The sequence below is a fragment of the Perca flavescens genome, chromosome 11 (genome assembly GCF_004354835.1).
Source record: "Perca flavescens isolate YP-PL-M2 chromosome 11, PFLA_1.0, whole genome shotgun sequence".
In the NCBI taxonomy this organism is placed as follows: domain Eukaryota; kingdom Metazoa; phylum Chordata; class Actinopteri; order Perciformes; family Percidae; genus Perca; species Perca flavescens.
In genome coordinates, this window is record NC_041341.1 from 6,994,994 (window position 1) to 7,021,970 (window position 26,977).

The 26,977-nt window shown below is 43.2% G+C and overlaps 1 protein-coding gene across 3 annotated transcripts in view; it reads right to left on the reverse strand.

The window, feature by feature from the left end:
• The window catches only part of LOC114564265 (amine oxidase [flavin-containing]), a 67,462-nt gene that overhangs the window by 16,575 nt on the left and 23,910 nt on the right, over window positions 1-26,977 (reverse strand). For 2 of the 3 annotated variants that reach the window (XM_028591515.1, XM_028591514.1), the window contains exons 2-5: window positions 14,980-15,074; window positions 13,804-13,941; window positions 2,263-2,367; window positions 1,486-1,577 (exon numbers count right to left, since the gene is read on the reverse strand). In XM_028591515.1, the coding sequence (XP_028447316.1) occupies window positions 1,486-1,577; window positions 2,263-2,367; window positions 13,804-13,941; window positions 14,980-15,074 (430 nt within the window). The remainder of the gene's footprint in view (window positions 1-1,485; window positions 1,578-2,262; window positions 2,368-13,803; window positions 13,942-14,979; window positions 15,075-26,977) is intronic. The other variant, XM_028591516.1, reaches the window with a different exon arrangement.

Consider the following 26,977-nt stretch of genomic DNA (forward strand, 5'->3'; position numbering starts at 1 on the left):
TGAATTTGGCTCAACTGGCTCCCTGTGGAGTCTCGTGTTACTATGTTAAGACTGACCATGATTCAGAAAATATTGTTTGGTAGTGTCCCAATTTTTTTGTTGTGTCTTATAACTAAGGTAAACACACACACAATATTAATACTTGTGGCAGCATATCTGACCTGTGTCCTTATAAATTTAAGACAGTGTTAGGGAAAGGAACATTTGCCTATATGGGGGCAGTTCAGTGGAACAAGTTAGATCGTCATATTAAAGTCATTTCCAGCCTGAACTCTTTTATCAAGGTCTGGTTACTAGAGAGGGTTGTCAAATAGATTCAAGGGCAAGTTACTATTTTTATTTATTTAAGAAAAAAGTTTTTATGTTATGTCATTGAGTATCTTGTCTTGTCCTGATGTGTGTTGAGGACCACAATGGAAATAAGTCTTGGACTTTATTGTGTTTTTATCCTCGATTGTATTTGATGTCCTTTTATCATGTGTAAGGCACTCTCTTACAGAATGAGAATGTTTACAAGTTTTAGCTAACTTAGCCTGATAGCTTGCTGTGTTAATATAGCAGGCTAGTGGTAATACAATGTGGTTGCTGCAAGCAGCTGTAATAAGTGTGTTTTCGTTGGCAGTTTTTGCAGGATTGATGGTCGATGATGGAATAAAGATCACCCTGCGTGTCACTGGGGAGCTACACCCATTGTAAACTCTCCCCTGTAGCGTTTAGTCAAATACTCGTTTGGGTTATGTAAGCTTTGTGGGTTTTTGTAATTACTGTATTTGTATAACACCTACGGCAAAACTTAACGAAAACAACTTATCTGAGAAAACATGTATTTGAATGACTTTAATTCACTTATTTTTATTCATCTCTCTCTCTTATGTCCTATTTGATGGAAACTTTACATTTGTATCAGATTTTGAGTACTTGTAATAATAATAATAATAATAATAATAATAATAATAATAATAATAATACATTTTATTCAAAGGTGCCTTTCTCTGCACTCAAGAACACCGTACAGGGATACATAAGACATTTAAAAGCAGCAAATAAAAATAAAAATAAATAAAACTTGTGTCAGTTTTTGGTGTGTTTTCGTAGTTGCGTGTCTTGGATGGACGTCATACTCTCGCTGCAGAACAAATCTACCCATAGGTACAAATAAAGTAACCTCAACCTGAACCAAGTTGTTGATTCATAAACCTTTATTTCTATTAGCCAGTTCAGAGGAACTCCTGGGTTACTCTTCTTTTCATCCTGTTATTTATTTTTTTTTTTAAGAGTCAGACTGGCTCATGAATGCATTTGTTATGTCTCTGTGCGTGCTTTGAAAGTTTAACATGAGAGTTGCATAAGTTACGCTGAAGGTTACGTACATATGTATGAATTACACTCAGTGGATCAGAGACATAAAAAAAAAAAAAGGCGTTCACATCGGTCTCGCTCTTGTTAGGCAGGAAAAGTGATCAAATTCCCTCGTTTCTGTGCTACCTGGTCCAGCAGATATTCTCAATTAGCTCCTTCATGGTCATCTTGTCCCACTCCTCTGCATGGGGAGCTCTCCAGGGGGCCTCTCTGGGAATCTGAAACACAGGAGGAAGAGGAGAAGGACATGCGCTGAGTTATTATTTTTTTTTTTTTGGGTAAAGATTTTTTTTTAGGCCATTTTAGGCCTTTATTTGTGACAGGACAGCTTAGACATGAAAGGAGAGAGAGGGTGAATGACATGCAGCAAAGGGCTGCGGCAGCTGCAGCGAGGACTGAGCCTCTGTATATGGGCGCACGCTGTACCAGGTGAGCTAACCAGGCGCCCGAAATGTGCTGAGTTTAAGCATAGGTAATATTTGTGTTACTCCCCATTATGGCTGTAGGATGTGCAATATCTGGTAGGGCACTGGTGCAATATCTTTAATTTGACACAGCACATGTGCAATTGTGCATTTGGGCATTGTGCAATACATAAGTTATTGATCATGGCTAATCACGGAAAATGTGCAATCTGGGTAGAATTAAGTGCAATCTGAGGGGGAGGATGTGCAGTGGGAGAGTCTGGGGGAAGGTGTGAGGTTCATCAAATGTTTGTTGAATAATGTATGCTTGTGTTTCATGCGTTTTTACTGTATGTTGATTGTGTGTTTATGTGCGTTTATGTGTCACCATTTTTTGTTCTCTCGACTGCCCAAGATGAATGATCTTATCTTACATTTAGTAAAGATGAGACACAGAGTGCAGAGTAAAAAGCAAACAAGGGTAATTCCTGCGTGTTACCTCCCGGCCCATCTCGTCCATTGTCCTCCACAGGTTGTTGAAGTCCAACAAGACGATGGGGTTCCACATGGGAGGGAAGGAGCCTTTGAACGGGTAAGACTTTCCCTGTGGGACACACGTCATCGTCATTATTTAAAAACAAAATTAATACACAAACAATCAGAATTTACCAAAGACCCAAAAATAATAATAAAAAAGGATAAGTTGAACATGAACAGATGCGCAATATTAGCTCACACATAAAATAGCACCCTTGTGAATTAGCCTACTGTTGCTAACGTACATTCATAAATCCTGCATAACATAGTCCCGTACCTACAGGACCTCAGACTTAGGCCTACTTATTGATGCACGCATAGAGTAGTGTCGACAAACTTAGTCCAATGGGGGGAGAAAGGAAAGTGTGATCGCGTTCCACGTTAACGCTTTTTTCTCTCACTCGAGACCACTGCGTCCAACGTCACTAGAAGGTAAAGCGAGCTACAACTGACAGGGAGAGAGAGAGAGAGAATGTATCACTACAGCCAATCAGCAGTCTGCTCAAAGCGATGGTTCGGTGATTCACAAATAGGTTGCACATAAGGGGGGGAAAAGTAGCTTACACTTAAGGGGTCCTATCTTGCACCATGCGCAGCACAAAGCCCGACGCAAGTGTCTTTGCTAGTTTAAGACCTACGCACTTGTCAATTGTCCGTCCAGCGCCCGCGACTAGGATTAGTGCGTTTGACAGGGTGGGGGGGCGTGGCATCACGATGGTGGCTCTCCATCGTGATGTCGGCCAGCCATCAAGATGGATGATGATATCGTCCATCCAGATGATGATATCGTCCATCGGCACAACCCTATTTCAAACCCCACTAAACACCAGCTTCCCCTGAAACAAACAGTGTTTGGTGTTTTAAGCCCCCAACATCGTCTTCTAGGCAGCGCTGCATGGAAGGCACTAGGGTTAGGCAAGGGTTAGGGTTAAGGTTAGGGTTAAGTGCCTTAAAGTCAATGGTTGCAGCGCTGGATGTCGATGGTGGGGGCTTAAAACACCATTTGAGCGAAAGAAAACAGAGATTGGCTCTGTATAGTGAAGCCTTTGTGTGCTCTCTGCCTCACGGTGGAAGTCCAGATGTATAATGTCCTATATTGTATAAAGTCACAGTCTTCAAATCGAATGTGGAAACACGCACGTCCACAACCGCTGCAGGAGCGCAGGACAATCCCACGCTCTCTCTCTCTCTTAATCTCTGATAACCAGGGACAGTATTTAATCAAAGTCTGTTTCCCCATCTCTGATAGATACAGCTCATTAATACATCCAGTGCTGAGAGCGGTAGCTGCCTGTAAGGCAGTAGTTTCGCTGATAAGGGAAACCAGCGCTGGCCTTTTGGATTACAATCAGCCACAGAAAAGCTGATTAGCTACACAGTGTGCTTGAAAGCTAGCCCTAATTACACAACGGCTCGGCACACATGCTGCTTTACTACGACTCTAGCTGCCGTCCTGTGAAGTAACGCGGACTCCGTCATTAACGCAAATTTAATCCAGCATGTTTCCCTCTGTTATTTATTCAGACTCAATCAGGAAACTTGTTCCTGCTGGGTCTGTTTACAGCTTATTCATCTGAATAGCTTCTGGGCTAATCCAAAGCTACTTACAATCAAAAGACAGTGTGGTGATACTCACAACAGATACATACTAAGGCTGCTCCATTATGGAGAGAAAAATTATAATCACAATTATTTAAAATTTTGGTGTATTATTTAACACGATTAATCGTTGACTTTTGGATGGATTATGCATTTATTGACCTTAAAAAAAACTGTCAAACAGTTAAATAAACAAACAGCAAAGACAACCTTGAAATGTAACATTTCAATTAATACTTTTCCAGGTTGAAAATTCCCCTTAAAATAAATAATATAAAAAAAATATATTCAAATGTTTACTGAGTGAGTTTAGCCTTTGGAAGAGGGGTGAACATGTGTGTCATTCAGAACACGAGACAAAATAAGTATACTATCTATACTAGTAATACTATCAAAACGTAATGTGCTAAATATTAGTTTTTCTCAATTGCATTGTTTTTGTGATCACAAGGAGGCAAAATCACAGCCTTAATATTAGGGATGCACCGAATCCAGATTTTTGGGGTTTGGCCAAATACCGAAACCACTGGTTAAGATTCTGCCGAATCCGAAACCCAATACCGAATCCTCCTCCCATCCTCAGTCCATTAACACAAGATTGTAGCTGTGACTGTCCTTCCTTTGCCATATCTGAAGTTGCTGCATTCAGGCTGCTGTCTGTAGATTCCTTCATGCACAACTCGTATTCTTTCAGATGTTTGATACCAAATGTTATAACAGCGGCCATGTTGTGTATAGTTTAGGGTCCTCGCCACCACGAGACCAATCGGCATTGCAGATTGAACATGTAGCTGGAACGGCCTTCTTTTGACTGAAAGTACTGCCAAACAACAACTTTTTCTGCTCACCAGTTCCATGTCCACTTTTTCACATTCTACTGCATTGAACCCTCCACCTATGTAAACACCTTCCTGTAATCAACGGCGCTGTTATTACGGCGACCAGCGTAGCACGCCTAGCGCAAGCGTAGGGTTCGGTGGAAAGGAATTCTACAGTTCGGCAGAAACCAAAAAAGCCCAATCCAATCCTGGATTCGGTGCATCCCTGCCTAATATATACAGTATATATATATATATATATATATATAAAAAACATGTTTGAAATCCGGGCGAGGTGAAGTAAAGGTAACAGTTTGATTTATTGTTGCTGATGAGGGGGAAAGGTGCAGGAATCAAAGGTTGTAGTTAGAGGTGACGCTGCAGAAAGGAAAGGTGCACGATAACAGATTCAATCAGAGAGCACTGTGCAGTGCTGTCATGCTTTGCTCTACCCCTCTTTATAAAATATTTATTCAAATGTTTCCATGTATTATTTATGGGTTCTTTTTACTCTAGACGTCTGATAATGTCTCTGGGAGGGTCACATTGTTAAGTGTGGACATATCTCGTGCATCCCCCTGAAATCTATACATATGACTGAAGGAGGTCAGAGAGCATTCAGTGACTTGCTGAATGTCTATTTTAGGGGGAACACCTCTTTGCTCTCCATGGACTTGTATTGAGTGAAGGTTTCCTCCTCGTCTATTCCGCCTGCTAGCAAACAACAGAAACATGCCTAGAAGATGCTGTGTGGTGATATCAACTACCAACAGGGTAAATAACCCAGAACTTATTTTTTTATAAGCTGCCGACCTGAAAAACTGAGCTTAACTGAAGACAAGAGTAGAAACAGACGTGAGGAATCAGCAGAGAGAACGGTGAGACTGTATCAGCATCATCACACTAACCCAACGATATGCCCGAGGTTGTTAGCTGTACAGATATACAGTATAGTCAGCTTAAAACTTGACTATGTGCTAGTTCCTTCTCTCCTCTGTGACAGGAAACTGTATAAAGTTGTGTTGAGTTGTGGACAAAACGAGACATTTGAGGACGTCATCTCTGGCTTTTTGGGGAAACACTGATCCCCATTTTTCACCATTTTCTGACATTTTAGAGACCACACCTAACTAATGGATGAATTCCATTAATTGGGAAAATAACCAACAGATTAATAGACGATGAAAAATAATCGTTAGTTGCAGCATTTTTGCTGAGTCAGCTGTGAGATCAGTGACCCTGAGAAACAGAGCTCCTCTCACGCCTCCACACATATGCACGAACAAGAGCATGAATGCACACACACACACACACACACACACACACACACACACACACACACACACACACACTCACTCTGTGACACTGATAGAGGTGAGCAGCTTTTGATGAAGCATGCTGCCATGGAAACAAGCTGGGAAGCTACAAGAGGCGTGCGTGTGCGTGTGTGTGCGTGTGTGTGTGTGTGTGTGTGTGTGTGTGTGTGTGTGTGTGTGTGTGTGTGTGTGTGTGTGTCTGGGTCTTTGAGTGGAATCTTACAGAGATAGTAGCTAAGGAAACACTCTCACATGGGAGCTGCTCACATAAAACGCTTCACATGACCAGGCCTGCACAGTCTGGTCCTTTACTGAACCAAAGGATGGTCCTCTAACTGCTGTCGCTGCCAAACCGTCATGCTGCTGACATTTAGGTCGAGTCAATAGTACATCAGTGCTAAGGACACAGTGGTGAGGTAACCTGCAGAACGTGAAACCATGATTCAACTGGATTATAGCAACACAATATTAACAGTTTCAATGTTTAAATGGACAGAAGACATATTTATCAGTCCCTCCGGAAAAACGTGATTATGCGATCGCATAATCCAATGCATAATCAGCCAAAGTCCGCATATTAATGCGGGGGCATTTTTCAAATATGCCGCACTTTCGCCGCATAAATTGCCGATTTCTGGCAAAATATGCGGGGCTTGCATTATTTCATAATCCCCGCATTTTTGTTGCAAAAAAATCAAATATATCTCAGGAGAAAGTTGAAAAATGTTGGGTTTAATTCACACAAGAGCAACCATTTTCCCCTGTTGCCATGGGAACGTTATGAAGTGACGTTATGAAGTGACGTAATTATGCGACGTGAACATCGTCAAAAAGCTGGGTGTTGTTTTTTTTTCTCTCTTTTTCATCAAACTGCAGTTTTTGCAATTTAATTGCATAAAATTGCAATTCCATCGCATTTTTTAAGAAAACGTGCTGCATAATCAAGGATTTTTGCCCACAACAATCACAAAAAAGCACACACACAAAAATGCGGAGTTTTTTTGTGATTTAAGGATTTAGATTATCATCCATAATGTCTAAACCATCCGAGGTAGACTGAGCTGTGAGATTGTGAAAGGAAGGTTTCTGCTCCTGTAGAAGCCACACGTCCGTGGCAATTTGCAGAACATCTGTATCAGTGGGTTTTTTTTAACCAAAAAAGGTAGTCTCTGTGCTGTCAGGTAGGCCCCCTCCAAAGGTCACAGTTGAAACTTACATACGTTTTTATTCAGCTCTCCTTCGCACAAAACATAATAAGTACACCTGGAGAATATTAGTTCTCATGGCCTCCTGATCCTGTCGTGGTCTCATACCCAGATGTTTCCTATAAATGTCACCACACAGGGCCCCCACATCAACAGTCAGTCTTCAGTTGGCATGTGAGGTTCACACACATAATAACCTATGTAATATATTGTATAAGATATCTTTGAAAGCATGCAAACTTAATATTCAACCTATCAGCCAACCCACCAAATGCGAGGTAAATATCAACTTTGGCGGGTACAATTTGAAAGTTACGAGGTCAGTTTTGTCGGTCTTTGGCTGGGAAACTCAATCACTGCATGTAGGAAGATGGCTGCTGAAGGGCTGGGTGGTTTGTCAAGCTCCACTCCAATCCTTTTGACTTATTTTTTCTGCTACTAATTGGCAGAATAGCCTTTGCTTTTAATCAACTAGTTACTGGCTAAAGAACAAAACAAAGAAACCAGTCAAACAACAATCAAAGAGATGAAGGAAATGTCAGCGTATTACTACTTTGCTGTTGCACTTCTGCTGTCACCACCAATACAACACCTAAGCGCAAATAAACAGACAACCAGTCCGTAAATACAAATGGAATTCCGAGTTTGAACTTTTTCGGATATGGATATCTTGCAATCTACTTGATCAACAAACAATCTGATCACCCCTGTTGCGGCATGTCGAACAAACAAAACAACATTGCCATCTGCTCAAACACCAAACAATTTGAGTTCCCCCGTCGCAGCACGATTGCAATTGGCATGATTTCAACGTTCTCTTGATTCTGATCCTACTGTCTGGGGACGTGCAACTAAACCCAGGTCCAATTACTAACCTTTCCCCAGAGGGCGCACCGGCAGGTGGACTGCGCGGGTGGCGGCGGAGCTCCGGAGGGGCGGACATCTTCGCCGAGACAACAGAAATTCCACACGGTAACAACGGTATCCAATCAGTAAGAAAACAACGAGAATTCAGATTTTTTCAGACTGTAAATCACGCAAGGGTAACATGGGAGCCTATGTCTAAACCTAAAGGCATTCTGGGTGCACACTTGAACATTCGGAGTATATTGCCATAATGTGATCAGATTCAACATCTGCTAACTGACTCTAATTTAGCCTTTTTGGCATTGAGTGAAACATGGCTGCACAGTAACATCCCGACCAGCATGATTGATGTCCCCGGTTACACTTGTCACAGAAAGGACAGAACATCTGACAAAGGTGGAGGGGGAGTACTATTCTATATTAGAGACACTCTGAATTGTAATGAAATCAAATTGGATACACCATTAGAATGTTTGGCTTTGAATGTTGTATTATATCTTAAGATGAATTTTAACATTGTAGTGCTGTATAATCCACCATCCCATGATGTTTCATTTTATGATAACCTAGATAAACTTTTTAAATATGTAAATAGTTGCACCGAAACCATCTTTTTTGGTGATTTTAATATTAACTGGCTAGAAAAAATCCGTAGAAAAAAATTAAAGAGGCTGCTGTCGAAACAGTTTTCAGCAGATGAAGGGCCCAACAAGGATTACGCGAACGAGTAAAACTATGATAGATCTGATAGTCACTAACAGACCCCAGCAAATAATTAGAACGTATAATCTGCTAACGGGGCTCTCTGATCATAATATGACCATGGCTGTCCGAAAACTTACTAAACAGCGTTTACCAATATTCGCGAACGAAAATAAACCAGGGAACCCGGGTAGCCCCAAAAATAAGCTGACACAAGTTGAAAATGATCTAAATAATTTAGATTGGAATAACATTTTGCAATCGAATGATTTAGAAAACTTTTGTAACTCCCTGAAGAAAAACCTCACAAACCTGATTGGGAAATACACAAAGACATTCAAAGGTATGCAACGAAAAGTCTCCCTACCACGGCTGAATAATGACACTCGTCAGCTAATGAAAAAAAGAGACTGCTCTCTAAAACAAATACTGATCTTCTCATCTTTAAAGGATTGAGAAATGCAGTAGTTAGAGAATTGCGTAAGGTAAAGACAGCCTATTTTATGCAACTGATTGAGGAATCTGTAACAGCGCATCCCTTTGGAAGCACCTCAACAGCCTTACTAAACTTAAGCCTAGTCAACAGAAAAACAATAACAGAATTAGAAGAAAATGGAGTCATCAGTACTAACAATTTAACTATTGCAAATTAATTCAATAACTATTTTGTGCAGTCAGTGGAGGAGCTTGCTGAGAATTTTGAACCAGCAACCCTATCACAGACCACAAAGTATGAGCCATCAAAGCTTTTCCAAATTAAGGAGGTCAGTCAGGCTAAAGTACATAAAACAATTAACAAACTAAATAAGTCTAAGGCAAAGGATGTGTTTGGGTTGGACACCGCCTTCATTAGAACTCACTGTTCTGCCCTGGTTAAACCGGTAACCCACCTGGTAAACCTTTCCATAAGAATGGGTAAATTCCCACAAAGTTGGAAACAAGCCATCATTACTCAAATTTTCAAGGCTGGTGCAAAGGACAAAGGAGTCAATTAGAGGCCAATTTCTATCTAATATTGCTTGATCTTTCCAAAATTTTGGAAAAGATTATCACAGAACAGCTAGTAGAGCATCTTGAAAGTAATAAACTTATCAACTCCAAACAGTTCGGATTTAGACAAGGGTACTCTACAGAAATGGCTAACTGCTACCTTATGAGAACATCAAGAGTAAGTTGGACAAGGGTAATGTTGTGGGAGCTGTGTGTATAGACCTAAAAAAGGCCTTTGACACCGTGAACCACAATATACTCTTGAATAAACTCACCACCTTCAACTTCTCTGAACATTTTATCGGTTGGTTTGCATCATATCTGGAGCATAAAGAGCAACGTGTTAAAATAAAAACTGAACTCTCAACACCACTACAATCCACAATGGGTATCCCACAGGGCTCCATCTTGGGACCTTTGCTCTTTAGTTTATATATAAATGACATGCGGTCAGTCAGCTAACTGTCAAATGTATGCTGACGATACAGTGATTTATGCATCAGCCAGGACACCAAGTGCAGTAGCAGGGACCCTGACCAAGGAAATGGAGGGTATATCCCAGTGGCTTAAAGATAATCATCGGACGCTCAACATCAAAAAGACTGTATCTATGTGCTTCACTATAAGAGGGAAAGCCAAGTTTACTATCAAAATAGACCAAGAGGCCATAGAGGAAGTTGAGGAATTTTAATATTTAGGTATTACTCTGGATTCCCAACTCAAATTCAATAAACACATTAACAAACTCTGTAAGATTGTCCGGACAAACCTGAACTGTTTTAGAATGATGAGGCATTACATACCTGTTAAGGCAGCTTTATTGTTTTTTCATGCCATGATACTCTCTCACTTATCCTACTGTGTTACTGTATGGGGCCAAGCTTCCCAGTCAAACCCATCATATCATTATACAAACAGGCACTGAAAATAATGGATCGGAAACCAACAATGTGGCACCACTGTTTGATAGTACAGAAATACAAGCTTTTAAATTTTGATAGCTTTATTAAGTTTTCTTTTCTTAAACTGACTTTCAAATGCGCAAATAATCTAGCTCCAGCCGTACTCTGTCCTTTTGTGACAAAAACCAATACAAGGACAGTGGCCACTAGGGGAGCAGTGGGTGCTTTCGGCCAGTCAAGTTTTCCAGTGATAGGGACCCATTTTTGGAATGATTTACCAACTGAAATTAAAACACAAACTGAACTGAACTTGATGAGGGACTAGGGTTGCAAATTAGCCAATTGGCTAGAAACCTTTTATGCAACACATCTACGCCATGTTATGGCTTTGACTATGATAATTATGTATGTAATAATGTGCGCTGCATTGTCCCTGACAAATAAACTAATAATAAAAAAAACGCGCCGTACAACCGTTGGCTACGTGCCTAGTGTGCGTGGTTTCAATTACGAGCTAAGCTGAAACTTTAAGTTTAGAGCCAATTCGGCCGGTGAAGAATGACGCAAAGCTTCTATTTGAATCGGCTGCTGCAGAAAAGATCTGACAGGAACGGAAACAAAGAAACAACCCAGAGGAGCTGCAGTCAAGCCGGCTGCATGCTGGCTGTGTGGCGGGAGCGTGGCATTTCTGTTGGATGTCGGCTGCGTGGCGTTTTCTATGTCTTTACACACCAGAAAGGTGTCTGACGCAGCGCTGCTGCTGCTAGTCTTGTCTGTACACATGTATGTTTCCCATTGATAAAATGAAATACCATGTTAAACATAAATATATACTGATTTGATTACAGCAAAGACAACGTCGGCAGTATTGACGGCAAAATAGGCTCCAGAATATTTCCTTCTGTATTGACAGGTGCAATATTTGAAAATCGATAATTATTTATAATTTGTTTTTGTTATTACATTTATATATCTGCATTTATGTCAAAACCTCGAGACTTTCAATCATCAACATGTCATTTATTAAAAGTATTTGTGTCAAAATGACATATAAACATCTTTTCCTATTCTATTTTGCCCAACACAGTCTCATTCCCTACTCGTCAAATGTATGACGCATGGTCAAGGAACCCTGGCGTCAAGTTTCAACGAAAGAGGTGTACCCTTGACGTTATTTTTCGACGAGGGGGTCCGTCAGATAGACATTCATGTTATTCCCTCACCGTCAAATACCGACGAAAGAAAAAACACGCCCCCCTCACACACCCTCGGGACCCCCTTGGAATCCCCTTGGGACCCCCTCGAAAACAAGATGATACATCTCAAGGGGTTTATCCTAATAAACAAATTTGAACAACACACACACCCTTGGGACCCCCTCAGGACTCCCTCGGGACCCATTGGGACCCCCTCGAAAAGAAGATGATACTTCTCAAGGGGTTTATCCTAATAAACAAATTTGAACACACACACACACACACAACCACACACGCACAAACACACACACACACACACACACACACAGCTGGCAGCCACCTGAGGGATTTACAGTCAGGGAACATGCGTACATGAGCAGCAAGGGAAAATCTAATCAGGCAGAGGAACACAACTGTGTTAAAGACCGTGGTGCGCCCGCACTAATGGGAAATGGAGCAAAGAATAACAAGAATAACAATGTCCCCAGCGTCTCTTCCTTCCTTCCTTGCTTACTTTGTTTGCTCTTGCTACCCATTCAACCACTCAGAGAAAATAGAAACTGCATTACAGAAACCCCTCAGGCAAAGATTAACATCTCCAGTCACCAATGCAGGAGAGGAGAGCGGTTGCTGGCTGCTCGGCGGACATGTACGAAGTCACGGGATAAGGAACAATGTTTTGTTTTGCCTAAGCAACGCTTAAATGTAGCTGGTGATCAGAGGCTATGAGAGACGCTGCATGTTTTCAGTGGCAGCTCAAGTCTAAAGCAGATTGTACAGCTCATCTGTCATGCCTGCCAAGCGACTGCAATTCAACTCAGCTGCCAATTCTATTTATTATCAGTCAGTTAGAGCAGTGTTTCTCAAATGGGGGTACTTTGGGAGGACTGCAGGGGGTACGTGAGATATTTAACAACATGTTTAATAGTTACGAGGCTGTTGTCCAGAACATTGTTCTTCTTTATGGAGAATTTTTTTTTTTCCTACCAAAAATGTGACATTTGTGTCGCCTTCTTTGGACCTAATGTTGCCTTCCTTCCTCTATTGTCCTACTACTTTTAGTAAGTTTCTCTCTTTTTTCTTCTTAAGTCACTGTTTTTGATACTATTTTGACCTATTCTTGCCTTACTTCCTTTGTTCTTTCTACCGTTTTTTACAGTTTTTGTCTCTTTTTCTCATTAACATTTACATGTTTTTTTTTCAGGTCCAAGGCTGTTGTTTAATAAATCTATCGCTGACAGCACTGTACTGTTCCTCTTTATATACACTTTTTTTTCTACCGAAAATGATATGATGGTCAGGGGGGTACTTGGCTTAAAGAAACAATTCAAAAAGGGGTACATTATGGAAAAAAGTTTGAGAACCACTGAGTTAGAGTAACCGAGCTGAGCACGAGAGATTTGATTTGATAGACAAACTCCTTTCTTAGTTAGAGCGTAAAGCATATGTGTCAAACTCAAGGCCAGCAGGAAAAATCCGGCCCCCTCGTAGATTTTGATCCGGCCCATACATCAGATTAGCTTCACGGATGGAAACGCGGCCTAAGGGAAAGTCTGTGATTGTTGTATATACCTCTGTTTTCTTTAGTTTTGGAGAGGTCCGGGGATACCAGTGACACCACAAAGTAAAAACAGCCTAGAGGTCTGGGATTTAAAACCGGTGTGACAAGAAGAGGAAAGTATCTAAGCTACCTATGTAGAAGGTATGTAGTTATTTGCATAGTTCTGTTTTGAAGCATGTCCTAGTTATAATTATTGACCCACGGCTAGTGAACCGTCTCGTGAGAGACTTTTTTTTTTCACTGCAGAAATCAAACTGAATGATCTGGATCTGTTAAATTAGTTAAATTGGACGGAAATAACATCAGCCAAAGCACAGAGTAGAATTATTATCTGCGCGGACACTCACGTTGACATAATGCACCAGGCTCTCCTGCTCGTTGACTTTGTAGGTCTGAATGCCGTACTCTTTGGCCAATCGGAGGATGCAGTTCTGAGTTGGTCCGATGTAAGCTCCGCCCAGGTCGACCCACTTTGTCTCCTTATTCTGAAAGAGAAAAAAAAGGAGAAAAAACCACATCAAAACATGAAACAAATAAGTCACAGATTATGTTGAAGAGTTCGCTGTTGATCACTGAAGTTTAATGGCCCTGCGGAAAGTGGTTCGTTCGTCAGAACCATAGACAGTATATAATGGACGGAGACCAGTGAAGGATATTAGAAGCACTTTTCCGGTGATGGCCAGCTTTACTGCGTAGCCTCCAACTTAGAGAATGTGACGTGAGCAACGTGTCTGAAAGTTGTAAGTCTTCTGGTGGCTGCGCTAAGAGAAATCTCAATCATACCCAATCTTACAGAGACGGAGAGTGTAGGTATATGTAAGGAGATAACATGGGCACAGGCTAATTATTGATCACTAAAATGCTAGTTAACATTAATAATTAAACCTAAACAGCTCATGTAAGTCGAAACTGCCTGCAAGCTTATCCTGTACTATACGGTAATTCCTCTACTATGTGACCCAATCGTTAGCCTATTTTTACAAAAACGTCTGCTATGGAGCCATAACGTGAGGTACAAGTTACTGAAGCCTTTTATACATTGTTGTGTTTCTTTAGAACTAAACAACTGACAAATGTAGTCTTTAAACGCTTCAGATGTAAAGTTATTTGCAGTCAAGTGACGTAAAAAAAAAAAGGCGGTCAGTGGAATGCTAACAGGAGGTGATGGCTTTGTAGCAACAAAATGGCGCCATAGATGGCTCGAGTTCTGAAGCGAAGCTTACCCCCTTGGTCAGAACACAGAAAAGGCCGTGCCCTACCCTGTCGGAAGGATATTTACTACAAGAAAAAGGCTTGGAGGAATCATTAATGATCTAAACCACCTGGGTAACACCCTTTTTACCGTGGAACCAGTAACATAGCTGGAGCGGGAAATTTGTGGTTCGACCGGTCATGACTGTTTTCATTCCCCCTCTCTCTCCCCTTTCATGTCTTCATCTGTCCTATCAAAATAAAGGCCGGAAATGCCCAAAAAATAATCTTTAAAAAAAAAACTGCGGAAGTGTTCGCTCTCCTGGTCTTACCCGCACGGTGAAGGTGCGACCACCGACCCGATCCCTGGCCTCCAGGACTACAGGACTCAGTCCGTTGGCTTTCAGCAGCTTCGCTGCACTCAAACCTGCAGACAGAGAGCAGAAGAAATCCTCAGTCGACACTCATGTGATGTTATTGTCTTATCCATTGGTTGATTTAATCGACCCATAAAACATTCCCTCCACGCAATTATGCGATCGCATAATTCAACGCATAATCAGCCAAAGTCTGCATATTTATGCGGGGGCCGCATTTTTTCAAATATGCCGCACTTTCGCCGCATAAATTGCCAATTTCCGCGCAAAAATATGCGGGGCTTGCATGATTTCATAATCCCCGCATTTTTGTTGCAAAAAAGTCACATATATCTTTGCAGAAAGTTGAAAAATGTTGCGTTTACTTCACACAATCCATCCATCCATCTTCGTCCGCTTATCCGGTATCAGGTCGCGGGTGTAGCAGCTCAGCATGGGACCCCAAACTTCCCTTTCCCGAGCAACATTAACCAGCTCCGACTGGGGGATCCCGAGGCGTTCCCAGGCCAGGTTGGAGATATAATCCCTCCACCTAGTCCTGGGTCTTCCCCGAGGCCTCCACCCAGCTGGACGTGCCTGAAACACCTCCCTAGGGAGGCGCTCAGGGGGCATCCTTACCAGATGCCCAAACCACCTCAACTGGCTCCTCTCAGCGGCTCTACTCCGAGCTCCTCACGGAGGACTGAGCTTCTCACCCTATCTCTAAGGGAGACACCAGCCACCCTCCTAAGGAAACCCATTTCGGCCGCTTGCACCCTGGATCTCGTTCTTTCGGTCATGACCCAGCCTGACCGGTAGATTGAGAGCTTTGCTCAGCTCTCTTTTTGTCACAACGGTGCGATAAATTGAATGTAATACCGCACCCGCTGCGCAGATTCTCCGACCAATCTCCCGCTCCATTGTCTCCTCACTCGTGAACAAGACACCAAGGTACTTAAACTCCTTCACTTGGGGTAAGGACTCATTCCCTACCTGGAGAAGGCACTCCATCGGTTTCCTGCTGAGAACCATGGCCTTTGATTTAGAGGTGCTGATCCTCATCCCAACCGCTTCACACTCGGCTGCAAACCGATCCAGTGAGTGCTGAAGGTCACAGGCTGATGATGCCATCAGGACCACATCATCTGCAAAAAGCAGCGATGATATCCCCAGCCCACCGAACTGCAACTCCTCCCAACCCCGACTATGCCTCAATATCCTGTCCATAAATGTTTCAAACAGGATTGGTGACAAAGCGCAGCCCTGGCGGAGGCCAACCCTCACCTGAAACAAGTCCGACTTACTGCCGAGAACCCGGACACAGCTCTCGCTTGGGTTGTACAGAGATTGGATGGCCCTGAGAAGGGACCCCCTCACCCCATACTCCCGCAGCACCTCCCACAGTATCTCCCGGGGGACCCGGTCATACGCCTTCTCCAGATCCACAAAACACATGTAGACCGGTTGGTCATACTCCCAGGCTCCCTCCAGGATCCTTGCGAGAGTAAAGATCTGGTCGGTTGTTCCACGACCAGGACGGAATCTGCATCGTTCCTCCTCAACCCGAGGTTCGACTATCGGCCGAACCCTCCTTTCCAGCACCTTGGAGTAGACTTTACCGGGGAGGCTGAGAAGTGTGATACCCCTGTAATTGGCACACACCCTCTGGTCCCCCTTTTTGAAAAGAGGAACCACCACCCCGGTCTGCCACTCCTTAGGCACTGTCCCAGACTTCCACGCAATGTTGAAGAGGCGTGTCAAGCAAGACAACCCCTCCACACCCAGAGCCTTAAGCATTTCTGGACGGATCTCATCAATCCCTGGGGCTTTGCCACTGTGGAGTTGTTTAACTACCTCAGCAACTTCCACCAGGGAAATTGACGACAATCCCCCATCTTCCTCCAGCTCTGCCTCTACCTTAGAGGGCGTATTAGTCGGATTTAGGAGTTCCTCAAAGTGCTCCTTCCACCGCCCTATTATCTCCTCAGTTGAGGTCAACAGCGTCCCATCCTTACTGTACACAGCTTGGATGGTTCCCCGCTTCCCCCTCCTGAGGTGGCAAACGGTTTTCCAGAAGCACCTTGGTGCCGACCGAAAGTCCTTCTCCATGTCTTCTCCGAACTTCTCCCACACCCGCTGCTTTGCCTCTTTCACGGCAGAGGTTGCAGCCCTTCGGGCCCCTCGGTACCTTGCAACTGCCTCCAGAGTCCTCTGGGATAACATATCCCGAAAAGACTCCTTCTTCAGTTGGACAGCTTCCCTGACCACCGGTGTCCACCACGGTGTTTGTGGGTTACCGCCCCTTGAGGCACCTAAGACCCTAAGACCACAGCTCCTAGCCGCGGCTTCAGCAATGGAAACTTTGAACATTTTCCACTCGGGTTCAATGCCCCCAGCCTCCACAGGGATGCACGAAAAGCTCCGCCGGAGGTGTGAGTTGGACAGGGGCTTCCTCCAGACGTTCCCAATTTATCCGCACTACCCGTTTGGGCTTACCAGGTCTGTGCAGAGTCTTTCCCCACCCCATGACCCAACTCACCACCAGATGGTGATCAGTTGACAGCTCCGCCCCTCTCTTCACCCGAGTGTCCAAAACATACGGCCTCAGATCAGATGAAACAATTATGAAATCGATCGTTGACCTTTGGCCTAGGGTGCTCTGGTACCAAGTACACTTATGAGCATCCCTATGTTCGAACATGGTGTTCATTATAGACAATACATGACTAGCACAGAAGTCCAACAACAAACAACCACTCTGGTTTAGATCAGGGAGGCCGTTCCTCCCAATCACGCCTCTCCAGGTGTCTCCATCATTGCCCACGTGTGCGTTGAAGTCCCCCAGCAGAACTATGGAGTCCCCCACTGGAGCCCCATACAGGACTCCACTCAAGGTCTCCAAGAAGGCCGAATACTCCGAACTCTTGTTTGGTGCATATGCACAAACAACAGTCAGAGTTTTCCCCCCCCATAACCCGCAGGCGTAGGGAGGCGACCCTCTCATCCACCGGGGTAAACTCCAACATAGCGGCGCTCAGCCGGGGGCTTGTGAGTATCCCCACTCCCGCCCGGCGCCTCACACTCTGGGCAACTCCGGAGAAGAAAAGAGTCCAACCCCTATCAAGGAGTATGGTTCCAGAACCGAGACTGTGCGTAGAGGTAAGCCCCACCAGATCTAAGCAGTAGCGCTCCACCTCCCGCACAAGCTCTGGCTCCTTCCCCCACAGAGAGGTGATGTTCCACGTCCCCAGAGCCAGCGTCTGCTGCCCGGGTCTGGTCCGTCGAGGCCCCTGACCTTCACTGCCACCCGTGTGGCAGCGCACCTGACCCCAGCGGTTCCTCCCACAGGTGGTGGGCCCATGGGCTGGAGAGGGAGTTGCCACGTTGCTTCTTTGGGCTGTGCCCAACCGGGCTCCGTGGCAAACCCGGCCACCAGGAGCTCGCTGACGAGCCCGCCATCTGGGCCTGGCTCCAGACGGGGGCCCCGGGCTTCCTCTGGGCAGGGTAACTTCACCTCTTCCTCGTTGGCTCATAGGGTTTTTGAACCATTCTTTGTCTGGCCCCTCACCTTTGACCACTTTGCCTTGGGAGACCCTACCAGGAGCACACAGCTCCAGACAACACAGCCCTCAGGTTCATAGGGACACACAAACGTCTCCACCACGATAAGGTGATGGTTCTCTTCACACAAGAACAGCCATTTTCCCCTGTTGCCATGGGAACGTTATGAAGTGACGTAATTATGCAACGTGAACATTATCGAAAAGCAGAGTGTTGGGGGAAATCACTTTTCTTTTCTATTTTTTACCAAACCGCAGTTTTTGCAAGTTCCCGCAATTTCATTGCATTTTTTTTTTTTTTTTAAATGTGCCGCATAATCAAGGATTTTTGCCCACAACAACCACAAAAAAACTCTGCATTTTTCTGGAAGGACTGATAAAACTGTGTCTCCACAGACAGTCATGCAAGGACCACTTTAAATCTTGTGTTAACCAGAGATGTGCTCCGAAGTTTCTGAAAAAGCATTAAAGAATGACTAATCAAATAAAGTCATCTTGGTTGACTAAGACCAAATCGACTGATTAGTCGAATAGTTGACTAAGGTAGCTTTAACACCTGAATTAAAAACTCCAACACAAAATGCTTTGTTTTAATGCTTTAAGCAATTATGTAATAAATGAGAAACTTTGAATATAAGCCCCAGTAACAGAGAGTCAAATAGTTATTGTGGGGGGGGACATTAAGTCAGACTCAGTGGTGAGTGAAAACGAAGCAGAGGGACAGACACAGAGCTGTAGCCGAGCCAAAGTAGCGCCCGTTGTAATTCATTAACTTTTTCGCTTCTCAGGCAATTAATTATCCGTGTCATGCATATGCATTTGCGGTAGGGTCGAGGGGAAAGTGGGAGCTTCCCATAAAGAGATGGGAGGGGAAGCGTAAAGTGCGCCTAACTATGTATTCTGCGGTATGTACAAAAACCGCCCGTGAAAGCGCGCCTCTATTTTGAGGTGAAAATTCTCCGCCTCTTAAAAGCAGGTGTAAACCAGGATGCAGGTATTCCTCACTCCACAAAACCCCCCAAAATATTGCATACTTATCGCGATATAGTATTGCACAACGTGATTTCGCGATAACAATAAATAAGTCGATATATCATGCACCCCTACTAGACATAGGAAGGTCTGTCCAACTCCATGGCAGAAATGCTCAGCGCAACACTTTCCTCGTCTTTGGTTCGGTAACTTTCAGACCAAATAGATGGATGAATGGGATTATTTGGAAAATACCAGCTGACTAGAAAGATTCCGATCAAATTGAGAGTTTTGTATAAAAACAAACCGTGTTTCTCTTCTGCAAGTCAGCGCCCTCCGTCATGCGTTTAAAGTATAGTTGTGTGCTCGCAAACAGGTCTGTCTTGAAAAAGGGATTAGGTGAGGGATTAAGTACCTAACATTTGCCTTTCGGATGACTTGGCTGGTTATTGACAGAGCCGTTGGCAAGATGCGAGAGCAAGGGGGAACACTTCCACAACACATCACAAGCCAGCTGACCTGCTGATCATATGAGCAAAGAGAGAGAGAGCGAGACAGCGAGAGATGGCAGAGCACGACTTCCACACACTGACTTACTGTCCAGAGTCTGTGGCAGAAAAACAGCTTTTCACACACTGACCTTGGGCAATCCCTGCCATAATTTTAATTCAATAAGACATAACGTAAATGCACTTAAGCATGCCGAGGATTAGCAGGCAGCATATGGCCGAGCAGCGCCGGACTATGTCGGTTCAGCAGACGTTTAAAAACACAGAAACCAAGTAGAGACAGAAGGATTTATATGAGTGGTTACCTACAAGACGCTGCTAATTTGATACATTGCATGGCCACAAGTATGTGGACACCGAAACCTCACATGCATATGGGATTGGCACATTAATATGCAGCCTCCACTCTTTTTGGGAAAGCTTTCCATTGCAGGCATTTCAGCCAAAAGAGTAGGAGTGATGTCCAACACTAATATTGGGAAATAAGTGGGATGAATTAAATGTTTTGTTTTCTTCAATGTTCCTAAGAAATAGGAACCCGATAGTCTCCTGGATACAATGTTACAACCCTATAAGTGTATGTTAGGGCCACCATTTTCAATTATTCAACTTCTATTTGGCATAGTACATATATTTCTAACACTCACACACATCTGTGGAACTGTTTTTCCTTCTTACCGTCCCATCCCCACCCCCTTCCAAATCCTGCTGAGCTCCGTTGAAGCTAGCAAGGTTTATATTAGTTTAAACATAGTTTGTCCTGTATTACCCAACTTCAGCCTTCCCTCCCTGCACAAACACACACCCACCCAGTGTGCCAGGCTTTGTAGAAAGCATTAGCTTGGACCAGAGGAGGCTCACAAATCTTCTAAATTGATGCTATTACCTGCACTCAGCTCCAAAGGCCAGTCTCTGTCTTGGAAAACAAAGAGCATCTGTCTGCATCTCTTGCCTACAGCAATCACTGCAGAAAAAGTAACATCCTGTTGATTTGGCTTTGATCAGAAAGCTTCTTTGTCTTAATGGAGACACCGTTTTTATATAATAAAAAAAAAGACTAATAGATCAATATAAAGCTTTATATCACTTGAAAAGGATTCAGACTGAGCTTTCCCCTCTTGTTTATCTTCATCCCCCCCCCGCACCATGAAATGAAGAAGAGGAATGAGTTGCACAGCTGGAAAAATCAACACGCTATCCCAAACTCAACTCCAGCTGCGAGGAGAGACAGAGGGGCATGTTGAAATTCAGGTCATGCAGCATGGAGGCAGAAAGAGCAACAAAAAGACAAAGAAAAATGTGAGATTATACGAATAGACGCATAGGAATTTTGATGAAAACGTGTACGAGTAAGAATTAAACAAACAAAACTAATATTTACTGTATTTATCTGTTTTTTCCCCCCATGGAGTCTGTATATACAGAGGGAAAAAAACACTGGGCAAACCATCTGCAGTCCTGCATGTCTCCGCGGTTGTTTCTTTTGCTGCTACGCTGTGAAGCCGCATACCTCACACTCACTGAGGTGTCAGTTACACTATATTAACAAGTAACAACAATAAATGTTGTTGAGTTGTTATGCCAACCAGCTTCAAACTTTAGCAGTTCTTTTGCAGAAAAATGACCATATTTGCCTTCTCTGGCAATATAGGACACCTCTCCTGACTTATGGCATGTCCTGCACAGGAGAAAACTCTCTCAGATGGTGTCCAAGAGGTCTGTACACACAGGAGGGAGTTTGAAAGGGCAATTTGGGGAGGCTGTCCTGCCTCCCCCACCACCAGGCTACAGGGTCTTGTCCTGAACGATAGACTAGCAGAGCAAGTGTAATACGTTTACTAGCGATCATGTGCAGTGAATGGTTAATTTGTCCGTTTTGGTGAGCCCAGATGGAAAATACGCCATTTTAAAAGTATGGGGCGGCAGCTAAACACATTTAAGACACCTAAACACATTTATATCAGTTTAAGCGGACGCTATATTTAAAATATTTTCAGCGCTTCACCTTAATGTCAGACGGCCCTTTATGATGGGGAACTGAAGCTGCCAGACTCTTTTGCAGAGCCGGCCAGACCCATAAGCAAACTAAGCGGCTGCTTAGGGCCCCGTTGCAACCAGAGGGCCCCCAACAGTGCTCAAAATGTCCCACAATAGAGCTCATAAACACAGCCAGTCTATTTAAAGATAGTGTTGCTGCTAATAGGTCTCACATTAGTCTTTAAATGCGTATTTCTACATTATGAGTGCTTAAACTAATATTTACAATACACAAGTAGGTTTAGTGCCAAGTACAGTGGTAACATGTTGCAATGTGGAGAGTCCCCAAACCAAATCCTGCTTAGTGCCCCCAAAAGTCTAGGGCCGGCCCTGCTCTTTTGACAAAAACAGACATTTTACCTCGAAGAACACAGGAGTTTCTGCTCAACCACTGCCTCCATCGGTTAGTTAGTCAGTTAGTTTTGATGGTTCTTAACCGTTTAAAACACCAAAGTCACACAATAACACAAACTAACTAACTGACGGAGGCAGCGATAGAGCAGCAACTCCCGTGTTCTTCGAGGTCAAATGTCTGTTTTTGTCAAAGGAGTCTGGTGGCTTTGAAGAGAGCAGAGATAACAGCTTCAGTTCCCCATCGTAAAGGGTCGTCTGACAGCAAGGTGAAGAACTGGAAATATTCTAAATATAGCGTATTTCAGCTGTCATTTACTGTATAAACTGACTAGGTACTTCATATAACCCCACTTAAAAAAAAAAAAATCAGAACTATCCCTTTAATCCCTCGACTCCCAGCCATGACAACTGTGCCTGAAGGGATTACAAATGGAGGGAAAAAAAGGTCAGCTAGTCTCTGGTGGAAAAACCATGGAGAATTAAACGAGAGAGAATCCTCTCCTCACTCTGAGCTAGATGTCCTCTGCTGTTAGAGGCTTTCTGCACCTAAAGACATGGCTTGATATTTATCTAACAGATACGACGCACAGTCTTCCTGTCATCTGCAGCTGGCGTGCATTCAGCAGGGCATCTTCCTGCTTTGTGCAGACACATTTAAGGAGGGATCAGACGGGGAGAGAAGGGAGGGGGTATGATAAGCGAGGTCGATTGTACTGTGCATCTCCGCAGTATGTGTTGGACACATGGTTGCAAAAAAGAAGAAGAAAGCGTGTGCAGAAAGAAAGAGAGTAAACTGAAGCGCAGCGAAACACAAAACGTGCACCGAGGAGGGCAGACAGAGAGTTGTTCTCATTAAACACAAGGTTCACTGAGCTGCTAATAATGCACCTGTTGTGTGCCTGTTTATATCTTTTCCATCTTTTTCATTTCCGTTTAATCAGTTTTTACTGCATTTGTTTTTACAAACCTTTCTGCATGTAAAGATTACTATTACTTAAAAAAAAATAAAAAACGCAAATGTGTTTCCCTCAAGTGGAATCAAGTAAGTTGAAGTCTTTGTAAAAGTTGTGCCTTCATTAAAAGGTCCCATGGCATGAAAATTTCACTTTATGAGTTGTTTTTTTTAACATTAATATGCGTTCCCCCAGCCTGCATATGGTCCCCCAGTGGCCCCCAGACTTCAGATACAGTATTAGGGGACCACTAAGGTCTATATAAAAGAGACTTCAGATACAGTATTAGGGGACCACTAAGGTCTATATAAAAGAGATTTCAGATACAGTATTAGGGGACCACTAAGGTCTATATAAAAGAGACTTCAGATACAGTATTAGGGGACCAATAAGGTCTATATAAAAGAGACTTCAGATACAGTATTAGGGGACCACTAAGGTCTATATAAAAGAGACTTCAGATACAGTATTAGGGGACCACTAAGGTCTATATAAAAGAGACTGCAGATACAGTATTAGGGGACCACTAAGATCTATATAAAAGACACTTCAGATACAGTACTGGGGGACCACTAAGGTCTATATAAAAGAGACTTCAGATACAGTATTAGGGGACCACTAAGGCCTATATAAAAGATACTTCAGATACAGTATTAGGGGACCACTAAGGTCTATATAAAAGAGACTTCAGATACAGTATTAGGGGACCACTAAGGTCTATATAAAAGATACTTCAGATACAGTATTAGGGGACCACTAAGGTCTATATAAAAGAGACTTCAGATACAGTATTAGGGGACCACTAAGGTCTATATAAAAGAGACTTCAGATACAGTATTAGGGGACCACTAAGGTCTATATAAAAGAGACTGCAGATACAGTATTAGGGGACCACTAAGATCTATATAAAAGACACTTCAGATACAGTACTGGGGGACCACTAAGGTCTATATAAAAGAGACTTCAGATACAGTATTAGGGGACCACTAAGGTCTATATAAAAGAGACTTCAGACCTTAGTGGGGACCACTAAGGTCTATATAAAAGAGACTTCAGATACAGTATTAGGGGACCACTAAGGTCTATATAAAAGAGACTTCAGATACAGTATTAGGGGACCACTAAGGCCTATATAAAAGAGACTTCAGATACAGTATTAGGGGACCACTAAGGTCTATATAAAAGAGACTTCAGATACAGTATTAGGGGACCACTAAGGCCTATATAAAAGCATCCAAAGGGCACCATGTCATGGGACCTTTAAAGAATCATTTCAGTATTTTGCAAACCTGGACCCTTTTTTTAACCATGCATTTGTTTCTAAGTGACTAATGTCAACTAAAATCTGTGTCTTTGGTCCAGTGTTGAGTGAAAAGGCTTTAACTGTCAGCTGCGACCCGGGCTGTAACGTAAAACTGTAGGGCAAATGTTCACCGTCAGTTGGCGTCCACTAAAAGTTCTATTTTTGTCGCTGACAGGCTCAGATTATTATTCTAAGTGTCTGACACCATTATGGAAAGGATCCCTACAGAGATAGACCTTTTTTGAGTAAAATCCTTTTTGTTTAACCAGGAAAAGCTCAGAAAATGGCTATCGCCAAACTTACCAGACTCCATTTAAATAATCAGTACTTTTAGCGTGTATGGAGCCAGCGTATTTCCACATGTAAATGGGTGAATTAAGGGTTTGTTTCAACCAAACCACAGTGGTGATTGTTGGAACAGTTGAAAGACAAACCAAGCCGGCTGTTGATCATTTTTATTTTGTTTCTGTCGACTTTGAATTAAGTGTATTTTCCGATGATACAATTACTGGTTTTTAAATGGCGTCTGGTGGGTTTGGTGATGGCGATCTCAGGGCGGTTTCATGTCAAATCTTACTCTTTAACAAAAAGGTCTATCTCTGTAGGGATCCTTTCCGTAATGTTGTCAGACACTTAGAATTATAATCTGAGTCTGTCCAGTGGAAAGACAAACACTTCTATGTTACATCGCAGCCTATTTCGCTGCTACCGACTGCAGCGATTTCGCTTAATACTGGACCAATGTCAAAGATTGTTGTTCCCATCAGTCACTTACACACAAAAAAAATGTTCGAATAGGGGTTGAAAAATACTCTTTAATTAAAGTGATTCTATTTCAGCATTACCACTTTTGGAGGCAGTCCCTGCTGCATTATGCGCAGTATCTGAAGCTAAAAAATTACACAGAGAACGAGCACAAACTGAATGTATGACAACAAGGCAATAATGTAGGTGTATTTCTCCTCCCCTCTCTCCTGATTCTCTCCCACCACTGCTCCTCTCCTCTCCACCCCGAGCACCTTGGGGCTCTGGCTGACCTAATTGTCTCGTCTCTCTCGGAAACGTTTGTCACGGAAAAAAATAACGATGACTGTGTGCATTGGGCTATTTCATTATCTTGCTTTGGGAAACACTTGCTTATGTTTTCAACGTGAAGATGCTAGACAGTCAGTGAGTGCATTTTGTTTGTGCAGATGTTCAATGCTATGCTGTACACACACACACACACACACACACACACACACACACACACACACACACACACACACACACACAGAGTGCTGGAAAAAGAGATAAGGGCACATACAGTTTCCTTCAAAACAGTAATTGTTAAGTTGGAGCCACTTGGCAGGTGTGTGTGTGTGTGTGTGTGTGTGTGTGTGTGTGTGTGTGTGTGTGTGTGTGTGTGTGTGTGTGTGTGTGAGTGTGAGTGAGAGAGACAAAGAGAGAGGCAGATAAAAGTGAGAGTTGTGGCAATAAGTCGGTGTGTGTGTCCCAGAAACGTTTCATCTTTTCAAGGAGAAGCAAAGCCAGCGAAGGGCGGAGTGGTGTGTGGGGACGATTCTCACAATGGCCTCCTGCTTACAGTAAACTACAGGAATCAGAGTCTCTGCAGAGTCTGCTTCTTTAAATACATCTGCACAAATGTTGGTGAAAAAGGGTGGTCCACGTGCGGAGAAGAGTCCACATGCCTGGAAAACAACCATTACAGAAAAAGCAGTTCAACAAAAGATGCAGCAGACGGTATATATATATATATATATATATATATATATATATATATATATATATATATATATATATATATATATATATATATAGACGTCTCCCAAACTGCGAGGCATCTCTCGGCCAAGTGCTCGTCAGGAATGGCATGAGCTGACAGATGTGTTGTTTGCACACTACCAGCTGGGTGACAAGTGAGACACTTGAATCACGCCGTAAAAAAAGGCTCCAAATCGATCCAGAGGGGGAGACATTTACGAGACACGCAGCAATCACATTTACCCCGTCTCATGTTCTCAGCACTGAGACACTGATTGGCTGTTTACGTGCAACATACCGAGGAGCAATATTGACAAGCAATTACACAAAACCTCAGAATTCAGACAGAGAGACGTGAGAAAGAGCAGACAGGAGAGTAACCTCTGGGTGTTAGCATGGAGACAGAATGACTTGACTTTGAGATCTTATTTTAAAAAATAAAACTGCCTGCTGTCTGTCTGAAAATGCTGAGGAGTTCACTCTTGGTTCACTCTTGGTAGATTATGTTTAGTTGAAGAAAGA